This window comes from Astatotilapia calliptera, chromosome 6 (genome assembly GCF_900246225.1).
Source record: "Astatotilapia calliptera chromosome 6, fAstCal1.2, whole genome shotgun sequence".
Taxonomy (NCBI): Eukaryota; Metazoa; Chordata; class Actinopteri; order Cichliformes; family Cichlidae; genus Astatotilapia; species Astatotilapia calliptera.
The window spans coordinates 2090043-2109582 of record NC_039307.1 but is presented as its reverse complement, the minus strand read 5'-3'; the positions used below and the strand labels follow the sequence as shown (position 1 = coordinate 2109582).

At 42.6% G+C, this 19540-nt stretch overlaps 1 protein-coding gene across 3 annotated transcripts in view; it reads left to right on the top strand.

Moving 5' to 3' along the window:
* Positions 1 to 19540, top strand: part of neurl1aa (neuralized E3 ubiquitin protein ligase 1Aa) — a 68409-nt gene that overhangs the window by 8424 nt on the left and 40445 nt on the right. Inside the window, exon 1 of one of the 3 annotated variants that reach the window (XM_026169668.1) lies at positions 18591 to 18949. The exons of 1 other annotated variant lie outside the window; for it this stretch is intronic. Coding sequence is in view for 1 of the 2 variants with exons in the window: in XM_026169670.1 (XP_026025455.1) it covers positions 18916 to 18949 (34 nt within the window). In the remaining variant the exon portion in view is untranslated. Of the gene's footprint in view, positions 1 to 18590; positions 18950 to 19540 lie in introns of those variants that run through there. One more of the 3 variants, XM_026169670.1, reaches the window with a different exon arrangement.

Below are 19540 nucleotides of genomic sequence, written 5' to 3'. Positions count from 1 at the left end.
TCCAGCCATCCAGACAACCTCAGCACAGCCTTGCTGCTCTGAATCCTGGCAGCCAACATTGTGCTGACCTCCAGAGTTACAGGATTTGGGTTTGTGTTCGTGTCATCCAGCACATCTTGTTCATATTCTCTTGCCTTTCACGAGCTAGCAGTGTGCACAAATGCCCTGCAACTAAAGCACCTTTGTGGTGAACAGATTTCGTCACAATGAACCTTTTAAATCTCTCAAAAAGGTTATTTTGGAGTTTTCTCCCTCAGCACTGTTTCTGTATATTTCTTTCTTGGGCCTTTTTGTTATTCCTTTTGCACCCTTGCCAGTTTTCACAGCCTCTGGTTTTCAACCAGCTCCATCATGCTAATGCTAACGGGCACTCCTGTAATCACCCCTTTACTGCCACTGGGTCTCTGTACTCTAGCTTTCACAGCTCTTCAGATTTTGTCTTTTTACACACTTGTAATATTTCCTGCCTTTTCCACCTGGGTATCTGTGTTACACCCAATCAGCAGGTTTCCATCCACTAACACACTAGCATGCTTGTGTTGTGAGTCGTTTTCTTTATTCCACCATCACTCTCAAATATCACCACCACGTGAAGGGAATTCATCGTAGACCTCGTTACCTCACCCTCACAGTCTTCCATGTGAGCCTCTGTCCTCCTCCTCTCACCAGGCCTAAGACCTCCTTTCACCATCTGCTGCCTTTCATTTCCTTCCCCCTCTTCCTCAATCAGATCTGTGTTTTTGCATCCATCCTCATCAACATCTCTCTCCACCACGTAGCATATTACTACCAGACTGTTCGCTGACACTTCCACGTTAAACTCCTTACTCAGCTCACCGAATGCCAAGTTCACACTTCACAATCCAAAGTCTGTTAATCCTTTCAAACAAACTCTCACAAAAATCTCTCTTTTATACTTTACCCTTAGCAGTATGATCATCCTTGTATCAGTTAACATGGGAATCTATGGGGCCTTAGGTGTGAAGCCAGCCCCAAGAGGCCATTAGAGGAACTGCATGTTTTGGCTCTTGACACATGGCTGCAGCTTTGGTACAACATGATCGACAGCTGTGAGCATGACCAAGAAAAAAATGAAAAAGGAAGGATTAAGCTTTTAATGAAACAAACAAGAATCAGATGGAAACAAAAGTAAATGGCCAATAAAATAAAAGGTAAAGACTCTATTATTGCAGGGGCTTTATCCTACAATATAATTAAGTGGTTTTTGCAATAAAAATAACATTTTAGGATAATTGTGCATTCTCATGCATCACTGATAATGGTGTGTTGGATCAAATATTGTCATTGAAACAGAACACAAATTAATTCTGTGATGAGGCTCTGCAGTGTGGAGCCACATTAGGCCAACACTCCTCTCCGAGACCACCAAGCCAATTCCAAATTACTTTCCTCCATGGCCATGGATCAAAAAGAAGCATATCAGCTACACAAATAGTTTTGATTGCACAATTTAAAAGAAGAAGAAGAAGAAGTTGGGATGGAAGTCATAAATGTGGAAGTAAATGCCAGCAAAATGCCAAGTCAATCAGCATGTGAAGTGATGCTTTGCTTTTTCTTGCATGCTAGCAGTGAGAACATTGTGACAGGAAGGTGATTATTTTCAAATTAAAACGGGCGAACAACATCTCATTTAAAATTCATTTCACACATTGTAGCATGCAGGGAAACACCAATATGCATCTACAGTCTGATCACTGTAATAAGAAAAATGAGTGCAATTCCGTAAAAATAACATCTGACGCAATGTTTGCAGCCACTTTTTATAGTGTGTATGCAATTAAGATACAATTACCTTGAGGTATTTGTTCACTGCATGAGAAAAGGATCTGGTGCCGGATCACGACATGTTTAACTGAAACGACCTCGTCGTTTTTCTGAGAAGCCGTTGATACGACTTAGTGCACTTTAACTTAGCATCAAAGTCCTGTTAGCATAAATGTGATTAGTCTGTACCATTAAAACTTCATCCAGATAACATGATGACAAAGTTCAGCTTGTGATGAACGGCTGTTCTGGTAACGCGCTCTAGAAATCTTTGGAAAAGGAAAAATGCCCAGGACAATTTGATTTCTTCTTTTTACACATAAAAAAATGTGAAAACTACATTTGTGTGCTTTCTGTTGGGTCTTTTTTTATTCGTAGGTGTTTAAACTTCAGCTTACTACCTGCATTTAGAAAAATAACCATTTATCAGTCAATATCAAATTTATTTCTATAGCACACAAAAGCACACAGGGAGGTAATAACTTATTCAAAGTTAGGGGCATGACTTCCAAAAATAATAACTTTGTTATGGTGAGAATATTCAGTGTTAACAGCCTTTAACATCGTGTAGACAGTCAAACAGAGGCTGCAGTGAGACAGGGAGATCCAGTTTCAAGGGGAAGTAAATTTGGATGTCATCAGCATAACAATGAAAGGGGATGTTGTATTCCCTGAAAATAGATCCCAAAGGCAGCATGTTTAAGGAGAACAGAGTTGGACCCAAAACAGCCCCCTGTGGAACACCACAACAGGAAGAGTATTTCTCATTAGCTACAGAGAAAGACCTCTCTGATAAATATGATTTAAACCATGATAAAACTGAGCCTTTAAGACCAACAATGTGTTCAAGTCTCAATAAAAGTATTTTATGATCAACTGTGTCAAAGGCTGCAGTCAAATCTAAAAGGACTAAAACAACCGAACAACCTGAGTCGACGGTTAAAGAAGATCATTAGAAACTCTTAAAAGTGCCGTCTCAGCACAGTGACGAGATTTAAAACCAGACTGGAAAACCTCACAGACGTGGGTCTAAAAAGGCGTGAAGGTGCTTGAAAGCAACTTTTTCCAAAATGTTAGACATAAACCATGTTTATTGATAAACACGCTTCAAACCTCATATATTCATATAATAATTGTAACATATTTGTGGCTTTTACTCAGCTTCCCCTTTTATAAACTCTGTGGAGTTGCTGAACACGCACAGTGGACTGTTTGTTCCCATATCACAGAACGATGCCATTAAAACGCATCTGCTGGTGTGTGTAAAAGCAGGCAATGTTCCTGTATTTATGGAGACGACTCATATTTTGTGCCTGGACAATAGTTACAAGCCATGTGACTATAAACGTAATTGTATCCCGCTTGTAATTCACGTGGGAAAATTCAGGTGCTTTCTTGCTTTCGGTGCCAAAAGGATGTCTCTAAATCTACTGTAAATAACTGAAATGAATACATCTTTAATGTTATTGCTGTGCGAATGGCGAGATGGGAGCACTTTATTCCACTGATGGTGGCGATATAAGTAAGTACTCATATGTGAATACATTTCATTCAAGTCTGAAGTGGCGCACACGAGTTCATTTGCCGTTCATCGCCTCTTTAACGGCGTGCGCTGCTATTAAAACACACACACACAGATGCTGCGTTCCAATCATTTTATATGCGTGCACAAAGAGGGATCTCCCCACGGCCTGCTGCTCTGCAGAGCTGCTCTAGTGTATCTGATGGGATAATCTGCGTGTTGTGCTGCGGCCCATGTGAGGGAGGGATTACATATTTATTTGGGGAGTTTTCATCCCGCCTTTACCATCTGTCACCAGTAGTGTGGCCGTGGGACATTTACCACAGCTTTATAGTGGAATGATAGGATAAGAGTGGGTGAGTGGGAGAGATTGTGCACGGGTGGTTGTGTGTGACTCAGAGAGAAAGGGAGGAAGTAACCACCTGCACATTCAGAAGCACCAAAATCCCCCGTGTCATCTAAAAAAAGCAAAAGTTGGGGGCTTTTCAGTGAAGTCCAGCAGCAGCACTGGGACTTTTTCCCATGCTCTGAAGGGCGGTCTCCTCATAGTTCCTCTTTTAGTCCCAGGGTGATTAAGAGCCAACTCAGTGCTGATGTCATAATCCACGTCCTGTCACATACATTACAGCTGCAACCTGATGGGTGGTCAGTTCACTTGGCCAGTGTGTGTGTGTGTTACACTGCATTTGATTCATGAGTTGAGATCCTGAAATAGTCAGCTTATAGTTCAGTAATCAACCTGAGACTGACCTCAGGAGGATAAGCACAGACCTGCCCCCCTCTACATCAACAGTGACCGTGTGCAGTGGGTCCCAGCCTGCAGACTCCTGAGCACTTTCACCTCTCGTGACCAATCCTGGACTGCAAACACCTCAGTGGTCACCAAGCAGGCGTAGTAGCAGCTTCACTTCCTGGGAGAATAACCTGGGTCAAAAGCTGCAGGTGACCTTTTACCGCTCCTCCACAGAGAGCGTGCTGACACATCGTATCACGGTTTGGTGCAGGAGCTGCACTGAAGCAGAGAGGAGGAGGCAGCAGGTCATCGGCACGGCTCAGGCAATCGTCGGCTGCTCTCCGGCCTCCCTGCAGGACTCAGTCGCCTCACGTTTCCTCACTATAAAGGACCCATCACGTCCTGCCTCTGACAGGGATGTGCACAAAAAGACTCACAAACACTCGCACTACCACCTCCTCTTCCTCTGCCCGCACTGCCAAGTGCATGTATTTAGCAGTTTTTAAATATAGTACTTTTTAAAAGCTCTGCATACTTTCACATAGGAAATATTTTTCTGACCGTTTCCTTATTTGCATATCTGACGGTACAAAATCAACATTTACTTCAGCTTTTACAACCAAAAACTGCAGCACACAAATACTGGATTTGCTCTCCTCAAGTATTTTTATTTGTTTTGGTCATTTGTTTGATGCACTTGCCTTTTTCTTGTGTTCCTGATGTTCATGTTCTCCTGATGTGTGTCTTTGTCTCTGTCTGCTCCGTTTTTTGTTTTGCTGTATCTGCAAGAAATTTATTTATTTATAAATCCAAAACAATGAGCTGAAAAATCCTAAAATGCTCTGCATGCCAGTATGTCTGATATTTTAATGTTAACATATTAAGCTGCAGATTGATTCATAGTCATTCTTGTCTGTAAGTCTGAAGCTGGGGACATAACTGTTTCCCACCTGAGGACATGATGCCTGCAGTTCCTCTCACACAGCATCTCTCTGTACGTGTCTCCGCTCATATTCAGTCCTGACCAACAGCTTCCCCGTGGGTCCAATGTGCAGCTTGGTTTCCTGTAAGGACGAGCTGCAGGAAAGCAATAAATAAATAAATATCATAAGACTGCTGGAACAGCCAAAAACCAAGTGCATCGCTCAGGGATTTGTACTGGTGTATCAACACTTTGTCTTAATGAGACAACAACAACAGCAAAGTTCTTCCTGGTTTTCAGAGTTTCTCTGATTTCAGACTTAATGAAATGTGTCTGTATTTCATTAACTGCTCTTTCACATGTTGCGTGTAATTACCTGCTGAATGGTGATTACATTAATCAGTTGTTGAATATCAGGAAGAAGTCCATTTCATTAATTTTTCTATTATCACTTTAAAGAAACAGTTTTTTTCCTGCTACAAATGTGCAGTGTCTTTGTTCTCCACACGGCCTCCTTCTGTTAATATTAAGCAGGAACTTAATGTCTCTGCTGCACATTTTCAAGATGGCTTGAATCAAAATGTGTTAATTCTCTGGCTTGTTTTTGTCTTAGAGAAGGAAATCGTTGGATTCAGGACACAGAAACTTTTTTTAAGATTCAAACTTTCCTTTGACAGAGCTTATCATCAGGGTTGGATCAGGTGACCCTGAAGCATCCTTTAGTTATGCTGCTAAAAGCTCAGGCTCCTCTGGGACTTCTTCTTCTCTGCTCACCTCTTTTCACTGCTTCACTGCTGCATGACATTAAATTGTATCTTCTCAGCTTCATAGTCTGAATTTCGTCTTGTCTCCCTGTGCTCTCCTTGCACTCCTCTCTCTCCCATCACCCCGAGGCTGTCCCTTCCCGAGTCGGCTTCTGCGAAAGTTTCTTCCTGTTAAAAGAGAGTTCCTTCCTTGTCATGGTGCCTTGGTTTGGGGCCAGGGTTTCTCTAGTTTGGATAAGTCTTTCTATCCTATATTGTTTGCTTGTAGTCTTGCCTTTAGTTCTTAGTTTAGCTCTTTGACTATGTTAGTTGTTAGGTTGTGTATTTTCTGCTTCCTGGTGTTTCTCTGTCTGTTTCACTTTGATAGCCCTTCATCCCGTGTGTGTTTTGTTCACTTTTGCTTCCCCTGTCTCCTGTCACCCGTGTGCATATATTGTCCGAGTCTTTGTCCCCGTGTGTTCCATCGTCCTGTGTTTCAGCCTAGTTCATGAGTTCCTGGTTGAGTTCTGTCTATGTGAGTTTTCAGTCCTGCACTTGGGTCGTGACACCTACGCCTTCCTACCATTGCCTGGCTCTTTGCAGTCGTCTGCATCGTATGTTACACTAAAAGCCCCTCCAGGTGACTGTTGCTTGATTTGGTGTAAATCAAAATAAGCTGAACTGATCTGCATGCTGAACATTGCAGTGGTTTTTCATTTCCACCTTTTATTGTTTTCTGTGACTAAAGATAATTCACAGGTAGAATCATGTAACTGGTTATTTGGTTGTGTAATGATAATAATAATAATTTTTAAATAAATGTCTCTTCTTCTTCCTTGTTTGTAATCACAGAGATGCTCTTTGATTAGGACTGGCATGTAATTTAAGTCACGCTCAGACCTCACCGGCGAGGGCTGGCCCGGTGCGTGGCCCCTTCAGAAGAAACAGGCCCCCAGATTGTGTTTTTAATGACTCGGGTGTATGTTTGGAGCTTCAGCTTTAAAACGAAATGCCGTAATAATACCTCTGGTTTGCAGCTGTTACTGAAGCTCGATTTATCCAAATGATTAAAAAAAATAAAGTATTCTGGTTTATTTCGAGTATTATGCAGAGAGTTTTGCTTTTGCTTTTTTGCCTTGCATACTCGTCTTGCTTGTACTGTGACAACAGGGAAACAGAAAGGCGCTCATGACCCAGCTGTTCTGGGAAAATTTGTATAATAGCAAAGAGAAAGCCGCAGTAAAGTTCTTAACCAGCCTGCAGGGTTTCTTTACTCATTTATCTTTATTGTAATGCAGTTGAATGACTCATGAAATTGTTAATATTAAAAACCACACAGTGAAGAATCTTTAAAAGAATTCTGGCTTTCATTTTTGTTATTGCAGAAATTTTCTATAATTATTGGTTTTGTCGCCGGGCTAAAGACTTCCAGCTGCTCAAATTTAACGTCTAGAGGAATATCAGATCATAAATTCAGTTCTGAGAACTCAAGCGCTGACTCAGTACCCAGGCTGGGCTCGGTCCATGTTTTAGTTTGTTCTCTGTAAATTCTGTGTATTCACTGGCCGTAGCATCTCGTTTCATTACCACAGGTCCAAACACAGAGTGCGCGCTGGTATCGTTTGCTCGCAACATTAACAGCCTGTAAATTGGTCTCATTTGTTTTAAATAATCTTACTTTACATTTGTTTCAAATCATTTTTACAGCAATACTATTAGTGTTATTACTAGCAATAATATGAGCTCAAACAAAATTCAGTGAGAATCCGTATGATTCGCTGCACCCGTCATAATGTTATACCTGCTCAGTGATTGTAATATCATAATTGTTATTAATATTAATACTGTGAATTATTAAGTATTTTTTTAAATGCTGTCATTATTGAATCTTGTTGTAAACCTGTGGTGCTCACACAGGCGGCAGCTGCAATATGCTAACAAATTAGCATGTCAGCATCGATGCTAGCTCTTGGCTTGATTGTTCTGGTGAGGCTGTCAACACTGTGCATACTCAGAATTATAAAAGGAGAAGTTGAGCAATGCTTTTATTAAAACAGGAACTCCTTGAAACAAATTGTAGCTTTATGCATATTTTTAATAAGTTCACAAATAATCACAGCTATGATTTGCAGCTTATTATCGCTCACACTGCTGCTACATATATACTGCAGCTGTGTTCAGAAACCCACCCAAGCACATTTTAATATGACTAAATTATCAGTGCATAGCTATAACCTCCAAATCTCCCTCTCATCTTCAGCATGTATGTTTTCAGCATTGCTTACTTTCTAAAAAGGATTGTTTTTCATGTGCTGTTAATTAAATCTTCTTTCCCACTCCCTGTGAATCCTCCACAGGTCATATTTGAAACCTGAGCATGTTTTCCTCAGACTCACTGTAGCACATCCACTTTCGTTTTTCCATGACTTTGAGATTCTTCTCTACCCTCAAGCTTCCAAATCTTGCCTGGATCCTGTGACTCCTCTTTCCATCCAGGCTCAGGCAAAGCGAGATATCTTCATGCGTTTTTCTTTCTTCCTGGAAAGAAAGTGATACTCAGGTCTGAGCTGTGGGAACAAGAAGAAAACATGGCCTTAAAAAAAGGAGCTCAATCTGCTTATCTCTGTTATGGTCCCACATGAGAAGAGGAACAGATTAGCCCCAGGTAATATCTTTGGTGGCCTCTCCAGTGTCTAATTAAAAGGCTATCGTTTTAGTGAGTACATATAAAGCAGTGATTGAGGTGATTTTCCCTCAGAGCTGTGTCTGCTCTGTGGGACGGTCACAACACTTTCAACAACTCTGTCTTCTTTTGATCTGATTTCTGCTCAGCCCAGCTGCTGGAGGATCTAAAGAGCAGGAGAAAAGCCTAGAGAGAGCATACTTACGCAGGTTATAAATGTGGCAAATGAGAGGAATGATAAAGCGGGAGCAACGTAAATGGATAAAAGAAAGCCCCCGTAATCTGTCTCAGTGTCAGGAAGTATAATTTTCCAAACATGACATGAGCCAGCGAATGCCAAGAGGGATACACTGTGCTGATTCACAAAGGGTATGGTTTGGGAAACCACAAAACCAGCAGGCGCACTGATTGATGGCGCCGAAAATCCATGCAAACGGATTCATATGTTTCCTTATGCGGCAGCTGCCCCGTATTAATCTAATGTAATTAACAATAAACACCCCGTCATGATCGGAATTGCAATTTAAAAGTCTCGGGGATCTGCTCTGCGAGGAATTACAACCACATGTCCTCCTGCCTGTGAGCGAGCTGCAGGGAACACAGAGATTGCTCATGAAGTCTTATCATCTTGTTTTTCAGGGGAGGAGCTTTAGCCTTAGTAGAGAAATGAGATAGACTGGTGCATCACATGTTGCCTTTCCGTTTTTTACTTTCATGCAGAATATCTGGCTACTGGGAGAAAGGGCAACCCTCACATCGGGAAATTCCAGCTTTCTCTATGTCACTCAGTCCAGGAAGTCAAATATGAAGCGTGCGATCTGCACAGATGTTCTGAAAGACTCAGTTTTAACACGGAATAAGGAGGCATTCCAGCGTTCCAGCGTTACCGATCTTCCTGACTCCAGCAGTCAAGCCTTTTTCCTTTAATTTGTCAGATGTCCATAAGTAGTACTGTACAAAACAAGTTATATTGTATTAAATTAAATTACCGGATTATTAATAATTCAGCTCTTTTGACAGCTTCAGCAATGCCCCACTGAAATCCATCACTCCTCACCAGCACATTCTGGGGCAGCGTTATCAGGCAAAGTATTTTCAGATCCTCGGCACCTGAGACAATAAGGCATTTCTCTGCAACCATCCAGCCCAAGGCCGAGCAGCTCTGAGAGATATTAAAGCAGAGTGACAGATCTAATTATCACCTCCCCACTTCTTCTGCTCCAACTCTGATGAAAAGTACTACATTACAGCAGACACCCTATGCCCTCAAACTAACTTTCACCTTTGTTAATAACTAAGAGTGTAGTTATCTGGAATACCTGCTGAGGGCATGTCTCAGAATAGAGAGAAAGAGATTTGCAACAAGGCTGAATTTATGAAAGGAAGACTGTCATTATTCCAGCTCTTGCTGCAGTGACTGTGCAAATGCCCCCTATCTCTCACCTTTCCCCCCCGTCTGCTTTCGCATTTCTCATTTTGTCTTTTCACAGAGATCTAGACGGTGTCACAGCTCTGTGAAGTTTCCACTCCTCTCTTTTATCGTATCCTGTTCCTGAACGCTCTAAGGGCTCCGTTGATATCCCATATGAGACTGCGCTGAATGGGAGGTTTTGTTTGCACACACGTGCTGTGCAGCAGACAATGCCGGCTGCAGGAGAGCCACTCTGCTGACCTCTCTGCTTCTTGGCATCTGCTGCCAGATTCCCTTTCAGTCCTGTACAAATCACTTAGAAAGAGGCAGCGAGCTCTGTTTTGCTGGCAGGATGTTATGGTGCACAGCTCGCACCACTAAACGGCTGTTTTGTTTTGTTGTCTCCCCACACCGCTACTGTTGATGGAAACTGTGTCGAGCTGGGCTAATGGGCTGTGGGTGTGTTTGTGTGTGTCCCCGTGCACTTACATATGCATTCCCGGTAAGAAATGCGCAATTCCTTTCGAGTAGTGGTTGCCGTGGAAACCTTGGTCAGGTCTGGTCTCCAGCTGCCATTAAACAGTGAAGCGTGCTGGGACATGTGGCAATGGGGGCTGGTTAATCATCAGCCACTATATCAGATCTGTGGCCACGTTAGTGCTGATGGTTGCACCACGAACACTTTATTAAAAAAAAGAAATACATTTGCTTCAGATGTCAGAATTAAAATGGTGCCCAGTGCAAATGTACTGTAGTTGGCGTGCAGGGTGCCACACACCATCACCTAAATGCTTAACTAAATAAGAAACTATTAATGATTTTAACAATGATTTAAAAAACCCTGTTATGAATAGTCAAAATTTACTCCTATAACAAAAAGTTTCTTCTAAACCGGCAGTTTTCAAGTGACCACGTGAGGTCACTGGATAGTTGATGGATGGATGGATGGATGGATGGATGGATGGATGGATGGATGGATGGATGATTGAAGGATGATGGATGGATGGATGGATGGATGGATGGATGATTGAAGGATGATGGATGGATGGATGGATGGATGGATGATGGCTGGATGGATGATATATGGATAGCTGATGGATGGATGGATGGATGGATGGATGGATGATTGATGGATGGATGGACAGTGTTGGGGAGTAACGGAATACATGTACCGCCGTTACGTATTTAAAATACAAAATATGAGTAACTGTATTCCGTTACAGTTACCGTTTAAAAAAGGTGGTATTCAGAATACAGTTACTTTGTTGAAATAAATGGATTACACTGCGGTACTTTCCTGTTTCATTTTGTCGCGGGTCAGGACTGTTTGGGTTTTGTTTGACAGCTACGTTCTGTTGTTCCAGGCGGCAGCGTTGCGGTTGCCATGGTTACAGGGTAATGCTCTCGCTCTGCGTGTTTCCTGGGTGAGAGAGCGCCTTTTTGTTGTTGCTGTTGTGCTAAGCTAATAGGCAGAATGCAGAATGTAGCATCATGGGCAGTGTAGTCCGTGTTGCAGGGAGAATGGACTGCCATACACGTTATGTGTCTGTGAGCGCGAGGAGGGAGAAAAAGGGGAGTGGAAAGGTACGAGTTGTCATCGAGCAGAAACGGGAGCTGGAAGCATGTAAATATAATAATAACCACTGCAGCCAAGAAGAGTGCCTGACGAGCCCAGTTGTAAGTAAGCTATTAAGACTGGACTGTACACCGTGTTCGTGTTTTCCTCCGAAACAATAAGTTCTGTTGCAGCAGTCTTTCAACGCCTCTCTCTGTCTGTCGCAAGAAAAGTTGACCCACACAACAAAGTAAAGCTATTTTTCGGCTACGAGCCGACACGGAACCAACGTATTAGTCAGAGGTCCCTTTACTACGGTTCAGAGTCGCGGACCTTCAGTAATAGTAATAAATCACACAGCAATAGTACATTCATGTTGTTGTAAACAGCATGATAATATGTTAAGTAATCCAAAGTATTCAGAATACGTTACTGTCATTGAGTAACGTAACGGAATACGTTACAGAATACATTTTGGGGCATGTATTCTGTAATCTGTAATGGAATACATTTTAAAAGTAACCTTCCCAACACTGTGGATAGTTGATGGATGGATGATGGATGGATGATGGATGGATGATGGATGGATGGATTTTGGTGAAGGTTAAAGTTAGATCACGCTCTGCTTGGCCTCACTTCTGCTGTAAAAATCAGTTATTAAACTAAAAGGTTTTGTGGTCTTTGTGCCTTTTGGAGCATTTTTAATGAAACTATTGAGAAATAATGTCTCCTGCTGTGTGCTGCTGCCTGTGCTTCAGGAAAAGTTCTGGTATTTTAATAGACTAATAAGTACATTTGTGTGTTTGCATGGTATCCCTACACTTTATGGATCTTTAAAACAGCACCAGTCCCCGGTGCACTTACACACAGTTAATCTAACTACAGCAGGTAGCTTGAGCCAACTATGCTGAAGAACGTGAATACATGCAGAGCTTGTGCATGTATTCGTGCTATCTCTTCATGTCAGTTTGACTGCACGATGTTCAGATCAGGGGCTGAATTCACAAACATTCAGGGAGCTCTTGCAGAGTTCTCCTAATGTAGACATATAAACTATAAACATTTATAGAAAGGAGTCCTCACTTAAGAGTGATTTAGGAAGCTCTCAGAGTAACTCTGAGCAAGAAGTGAACAAAACCTTTTACCTCAGCGAGGCGATGCGGCTGACCCGATTAACAAGAATACATTTTTGCCAGTTTTCAAGTAATTCAGCCTCGTAATCACATTCATTTCTGGCATCATTGCATTGGATGGGAGATGTAAGCGTATCTTTAATGAGATCGGCTACAAACATTATCCCTGCACCATCTAATCTGCTGTTTCATTAACTCACTGTCATTCGGAGGTATTTCCTCTACCTTTTGTCTCTCCACTATTTTCTCCTGCTTAATAAAGCAAAGGAAACTCTTAAGCCTCTAAAAAGGCACTCCTTCCTACTGATAGCAGTTTTTCCACAATCTAGTATAAACTTCAAATGTTAATTCTTATAAAACATCATAAATCTAAAGCTGCATACACAACACAAATAGTTTGCTTTGACGTGGCAACCAGAGACCACGCAAAGTTGATAGCATTCTGCAGTTTCAAGCAACTACCTGAAATATCCACCAGCAACAGGAAGTGGGCGGGGCCCAAGATAAACTTTTCTCAACTTCCAGGTGAGCGACTGAAGCAGTTACCCATGCGACTGAAAAGTACAAGTGGTAGACATTTGACCTGGTAGTAAATACATTAAAAAGTTACCTAGGCCGGACCGGAGCAAACGACCAGCCGTCAGCTTTGACCAGTGAATCAGTTCCAGTCTGCTTAAGACTTTTTTCCAGATTCTGCCCCAAGCAGCAGCTCTTTGTAATGGGAAGCTTTAAGAATGTGGCCCCAGGGCTCTGAGCGGGCCACACCATCTGTCACAGGACTCCTCGTTCTTTGTAACTCGGGCTGGATGTTTGAATTTGATACAACCTCCAAACAAATGAACACCCACAAACAACGTCTATATGCATGCCAGTCTGTTAATAACAGACACAGCAGTACAATCAATGAAGCCCTTTGTTGGGGAGCTATGACCTTTCCACAGCTGTCCTTGAATTTCACATGTGAGGCTTCCACAATGTATTCAATATCATATGTAGATTTTATACAGGCATTGGTAGATACCTGTCAAATAGCTCTCAGCAGGTTGTAGTTCTCCCGACTCTTTTTGGCTAGAACTTGGACGTTGGAGTCCTTCCTGTATTTATTGTAAGGAAGTCCTTAGTACATTAACCAGAAATCCTTTAATTTCTGGTTAATGTACGCAGAAAGAAGGCGAAAAGCAAGAAACTAGAGAAAGAGACCTTAATTCGGGTCCATCCTGCTCTTGATTATCTCAGCAGTGTGTTTCGGTGTAGCTAAAGTCATAATGATGCTGCTCTTTACATATTTTTCTGTTTTTGTTATGAGAGAAACAAACAAATTCAATCGAGGCTTTTTTTTCACTCCATTTAATCCTGTTGAGGTGCAGAGTAAAAAATAACAAACCTTTATTTTATATCTACCATTTCTTCAAGAAACAATAACCAAAAAGCATATTAGTCAGTGTGGACATCTTACATTTAAAAGGGGTGATCATCTGAACATTTGAAGCAACAAACATAATGCCACAAAGCAGCTGTTACGCATCCAAAGCTGAAATATGGGCATCACCATATGTTGTATCCCATTCTGAAATCTCAAGTTTTGGTAGCCATAAAACATCTAGGATTATTACACCAAACCTGATGAGATCTGGATCTGGTTTAGAAATGAAGGGTGTTGGTTTCTGGTCTTTTGTCCTCTAAATGGGACCAGAATTAACCAGTTCAGTATCTTGTTATATTAAATAAAACCTGAAACTAGCAAGAGAGAGCATAAACATATGTGATAAGTGTTTACTGAGGCGTCAAATCAAGTGAGAGATTGGGTTGTTTTCTCATGAATTTACATCTAATTGTACTTTTTTTGGCAACCAGAGGAGCTGCCCCCTGCTGGTCATAAGACAGAATGCAGGTTTAAAACGCTTTAATTTTAAACCATCTGTGGTATTAATGTTCATAAACAATGTCATTGGTGGCTTCTGAAGATGCTGACTCTGCACTTCTAAAAGTGAAAACATCCAGCACAGAATCAGGAACACATGAAGACGAGTAATCCATCCAAGTACCCGTTTTCTTGTTTCACTTTAGAATCATCCTGTTTCTGAGTTATTTAAAAAACAGACCAAACCTAAACAGAACAGAAGTGTTAATAAGGCCCAAAGAATTCATGAGGTTCACATGAAACATGCCTCTCATCAGATAGGCCGTAAATATCAGCTGTAGCTGTACGCACACACCCATCTGATGCCGACTAAAGTGAATCGCCACATAGTCCAAGTTATGTAATGCAAGTTTATGTACAGACTCTCAAAGATGCACCTCGACCCTGTTGCAGACAGGACTGTGGGCCAAAGGAGGCTTTCTTTCTAAAGGTTAAGGCTGACAGAGCAGTGACTGCAGGAAGAAAGAGTTACTGTACAAAGGAAGGATGTTCTAGCAATGCATTCGTGTACAGCAGCGGTGTCAAACAAGGTGAGGAAGTGCACTTTTCTGCAGGCCTTTCCTCTGGTGTGTATCTGCGAGGTTACACGAAGCGCTGGTCTGACGTTTCTTCCTGAAACTCATCTGGCCAACTTCCAGTCGCCGCTCTTTTCACAGCCATGTCCCTTGCGTGACAAATAGCTGTTATACCTTAGCGCGATGATGTCATCCCTTGGGACTTTTAAAACTCAGCAGACTTGTGGGTGTTACTTTTATTGCTGGGTTTGCAGGGATATTTGTAAGATAGAGGAAATGTGTTTTCTCTTAACTTGCTGTCCTGAGCCACAGACACCACTTATCTGAGTGAAATACAGTCATTTTCTGTCCCCTGATCTGTTTTATAACTATCGATTTAGCTCAGAGATTTTTTTTTCTCTCTGTTGAAAGAAGTCTTTCTTTAGCTGAGTTCTTCTTTAAAATCCAGATTTTTGCAATTGTCAGCAGAGGTGATACTTGAAACCAAATGTGGTTGGCCTCTCATTGTGCTGCGAATACTCTCCAGCAACTGTCTTTACCTCAAATGTGCACACCATGTGTGCGTCTCCAGCATCTCATTTAGAAAACTAAACCTTGAGGTTGAGGTCCTGATTTTATTTTGATGAACCGCCCAGGCAGGCCTTAGTATTTGTTATGGTTACGTGGTGGTAATCATTAAAAATGATGGGGAAACGGGGACATGTAAATATTATTACCTGCGTGATTTAGAGAGTAATCTTTAAACATAAACAACAACGTACAGCATTTTGCTGACAGTTGTTTTATGCTCAGCGAGCCAAAAGGATCATCTGTGTCATGTCTTTGCAACTTACTGGGAAAAAGTTGGTTTAAAAGTTGTTTTTTTTCTTGATAAAATTATAGATTTTTCACAAAGAACAGTGTCAAATAAATGCTGCTTACAAACTCCAGCGATGTTTTAACACAGTTCATTTACATATAAACTGTTATGTGTTTAAAAAGTGTTTCTTCTAACTCAGGCTGGAAATGAGTTTTCCTCCACTGTCCTTAATTCTGACATCGAGCTTGAGCATTTAAAAGGAGAATAAATCTTTATATTTAATTAAACTGCAAATCCACAATGATAATTGTGACATTAAGCATAGCGAGTGCTTAATATTTCACTCGTGCTATACAGCTAGTAGGCTACCTGAATGCATCACTTAATGTAATTTAATATTTCACAGAGAAATAAAATGTTTTAATTAATGTTTAACATGATGGAAATTCACTGATTCTGTACTGGTGTAAAGGAAGTAAACACTCTTCTGGTTCTTTTGATTAATACCAAACTTCACCGTTCTGAGGAAGCTTGTTTCCTCTGAACGGTTTCTGAGCTCAGCCTCTGAGAGGGTGAAAAAGAGCAGAGCAACGACTCCCCCAAATCAAAGGAGACCAGTTAAGGTGGTCTGGGCTTCTGACTAGAGTGCCTCCTGGATATCTGAGTGAGGGGTTTTGGACATGTCACACCCAGGACAAGAGAGATTACAACTCTCGACTGACCTGCAAACACCTTGTTGTTCCTCCAGAAGAGCAGGCAGAAGAGGCTGGGAGCTCTAAGGGAAGGTCTAAGCATCTCTCCCTACACTGCCTCCCGTGTGACCCAGGCATAGACATGCAATAGAAAATGGATGGACAGGCAGCGTGTTTGAGTTAATCAGGGCCAAATGATTTTGATGAAGAATGCAAACAGCTGATACCGGTGGTCTGTGTACTAAAGGTGTTGTTGGAGCTTGGACCGTGGTTATTTCCACCTCAGAAGCTTCCTCGATTTCAGTCTGTAACAGCTCTGCAAATACGAGGCCAAACCGAGCAGCCTCGAGCTCTGTGGATCAGAAGGCTGGCTGAAGTCTTCACTGCCGTGCTAAAAATGGCAAATGGTTGTCTTTTAATTACAGATACAGCCGCCTCCGGGGTGGAAAGTGTTAATGAACAAAATCCAAGATACCCTTGAATGATGAATTCCTGGCATTCACCTATTAGACTCCGGTTCATATATCTCATTTCTCTCACCCTGTCCTGCCATTATCTAAACGCCTGCAGCTTCAGGCCCAGAGTAAACACTGGTGTCTGGGACTGAGGGCTGCGAGGTCACCGTGGATAGGTGATGACAGCTGAAGTCAGAGGACTGACTCTTGAGGGGTCACCCAGTCTGTCTGCCAGGGGCCTGAGGCACATAAGGAAGCATGGAAGGTGAAAGACTGAGTGCTGAGAGTAAAGAATGTGGCCACTTGCTCTGTGAGCCTCTGGACCCAAACTTAGCCTCAGACGTGTATCGCTTTCTTATTTTTAAACTATGAAATGTGGAACGATAGGCCATAGGCTACTCCTCTTATCTAGTTCATTTATTTAATTACTAAACCTGTCAGACAGTAACATCTTGCAGTGCATGGCCTAATATGGTGAATTAAGAGTGGAGATTATATCATTTAATAGGAAGGCACGGCACACCCTCTTAGAGGTTGGGACTGCAAACTTTATCACAGATTTAGCCAAAGAACATATGCTGCATAACTTACTACACACCAATCAGGCATAACATTGTGACCACCTGCCTAGTACTGTGTTGGCCCCCGTTTTGTTGCCATAACAGTCCTGACCCATCAAAGCATGGACGAGACCCCTGAAGGTGTGCCGTGGTATCTGCAACAAGATGTTACCAACGGATCCTTCAAGTCCCCTAAATTGTGAGGTGAGGCCAGCACATCCCAGCACATCCCACAGATGCTCGATTGGACTGAACTCATTGCTGTGCTCCTCAAACCATTCCTGAACCATTATCCTGCTGAACGAGGCCACAGCCATCAGGGAGTACCGTTTCCATGAAGGAGCCTACATGGTCTGGAACAATGCCTAGGTAGATGGTACGTGTCATTGTAACGCCCACATGTGTGGCAGGACCCAAGGTTTCCCAGCAGAACATTGCGTAACACAACTTCCCCAATCATCGTTAGAAATCCAGACTTCCTGCACTTCTGCTAAACATTCTTACTCAATGTATTGAAGTCTCTCCAAAATTCCTAAACATGAATAGAAACTTCTGTTCTTTAGTCTCGCATTAACTCTCTTACTGGTAGCTGAGGACAATCGTGGCACACCTGAGTGGAGACTACATTCACCATCTGGGAAGTGACCCAGTCTGGTGTGTAGTATCTCCAGGTGTGTGGGTTTGGTGGATCGTGGGTCAAAGAGGGTTAGGATTACTGATATGTTACTCATACAGCACATGAAGACTTTGTAGCTGATTAGACATCTGCACACATAAGCAGGAGCGGGTGCTGGACCCAAACAGTCCAAAAACGAGCTTTTCCCAGAGGTGAACACGTGGTCTGACATCATTAACGGTTTATGCAAAATATTACCTGACATTTTTTAACCTTATCACATACACAATAGCTCAGCCTGTGTTTGTCAGGGTCTACTTCCTGTTTAATCCTTGCCCCACCCACACTTTCCTCGTCACACCAATGGGGATGTGTAAATGTCATTATGCGGTTAAGATGGATTTCTTTTCATTGTTTGTTTGTTTGTTTTTAAAGGAAACTTTTCTCCTTCATCAGCTGAGGAAATAAACCCTGTGTGGTCACACTGTGCCCTCGCGCCTTACCTCCCGCTCACCCTTATATCCCCCCATGTTTTATTCCAGCCTCGTGGCCCATCAATGGCAGCTCCGTGCGGCAGTGACAGCGTTAAAACCGCTCATGTCCGAGTCTCCACCTTCTATGTAAATGACAGCGTGAGTGAGTGGGACCCGAGGCGGAGAGCTCTTACTGAATGAGGCTGACGGGGACGGGGGGAGTTGCCTTCACAATAATAAGGAGGTGTGGGTCCGCTCTCTGCTGTTTGCATGTACCCGGAGCAGAGCAGCGATAGGCTACCTTTTGGATGCAATCATGTCACGAGCGCTGGGCTGTGCCACGAGAGCATCTGAATAATCCACACCGGCCATACGCGCACGGCAGAAGACTGAAGCGATGGGTGGCCAGATAACGCGAAATGCCTTTTACGGTAAGGAGCAAACATTTGTCATATCTGAGATGTTTCGGCGCCTTTGTTCAGGTCTTTGGCTGTGAGCTGCTCACGCTCTGTTATCAGGTACCAGCCTATTCTTTGCTCACAGTTACGTCACTCCTGTAATTAGAATAGGGGTCTCGAGACGCGCAGCTGTGTCTTCTGATTACGACGTAACAACCAGGATGTCCCCGGCTCCTCGCGCATTGACCTGCGCCCTGTATAGCAGTAAATTGCAGGGAGGTGTTTGCACTGGGAGCAGCTTAGCTGGAGGAGAGGAAAGTTGTGGGGTTTCCCCTCATTACTAAACAGAGCGTGCAGCTGTGCCTCGAGAAATCAATGAATTGATTTTTTTTCTATTGTATTGTCCTGTATGCCATCACTAAGGTCCCACCAGGGGCGTGTCCAAAGGATGGGGCATGGGGTGGCACCAGGCCCCATAGATGGTATCTCTATGGGGGGGCAAATTTGGCAAATATTGTAGCTTGTGCTCCATACTGTCCACTTAAAGCTTTACTTCTTAGCTTCCAGATTGTAAAACATAATTCTGCATTATTTTGAATTCTGTGTACTGTTACCAGTGCCTGA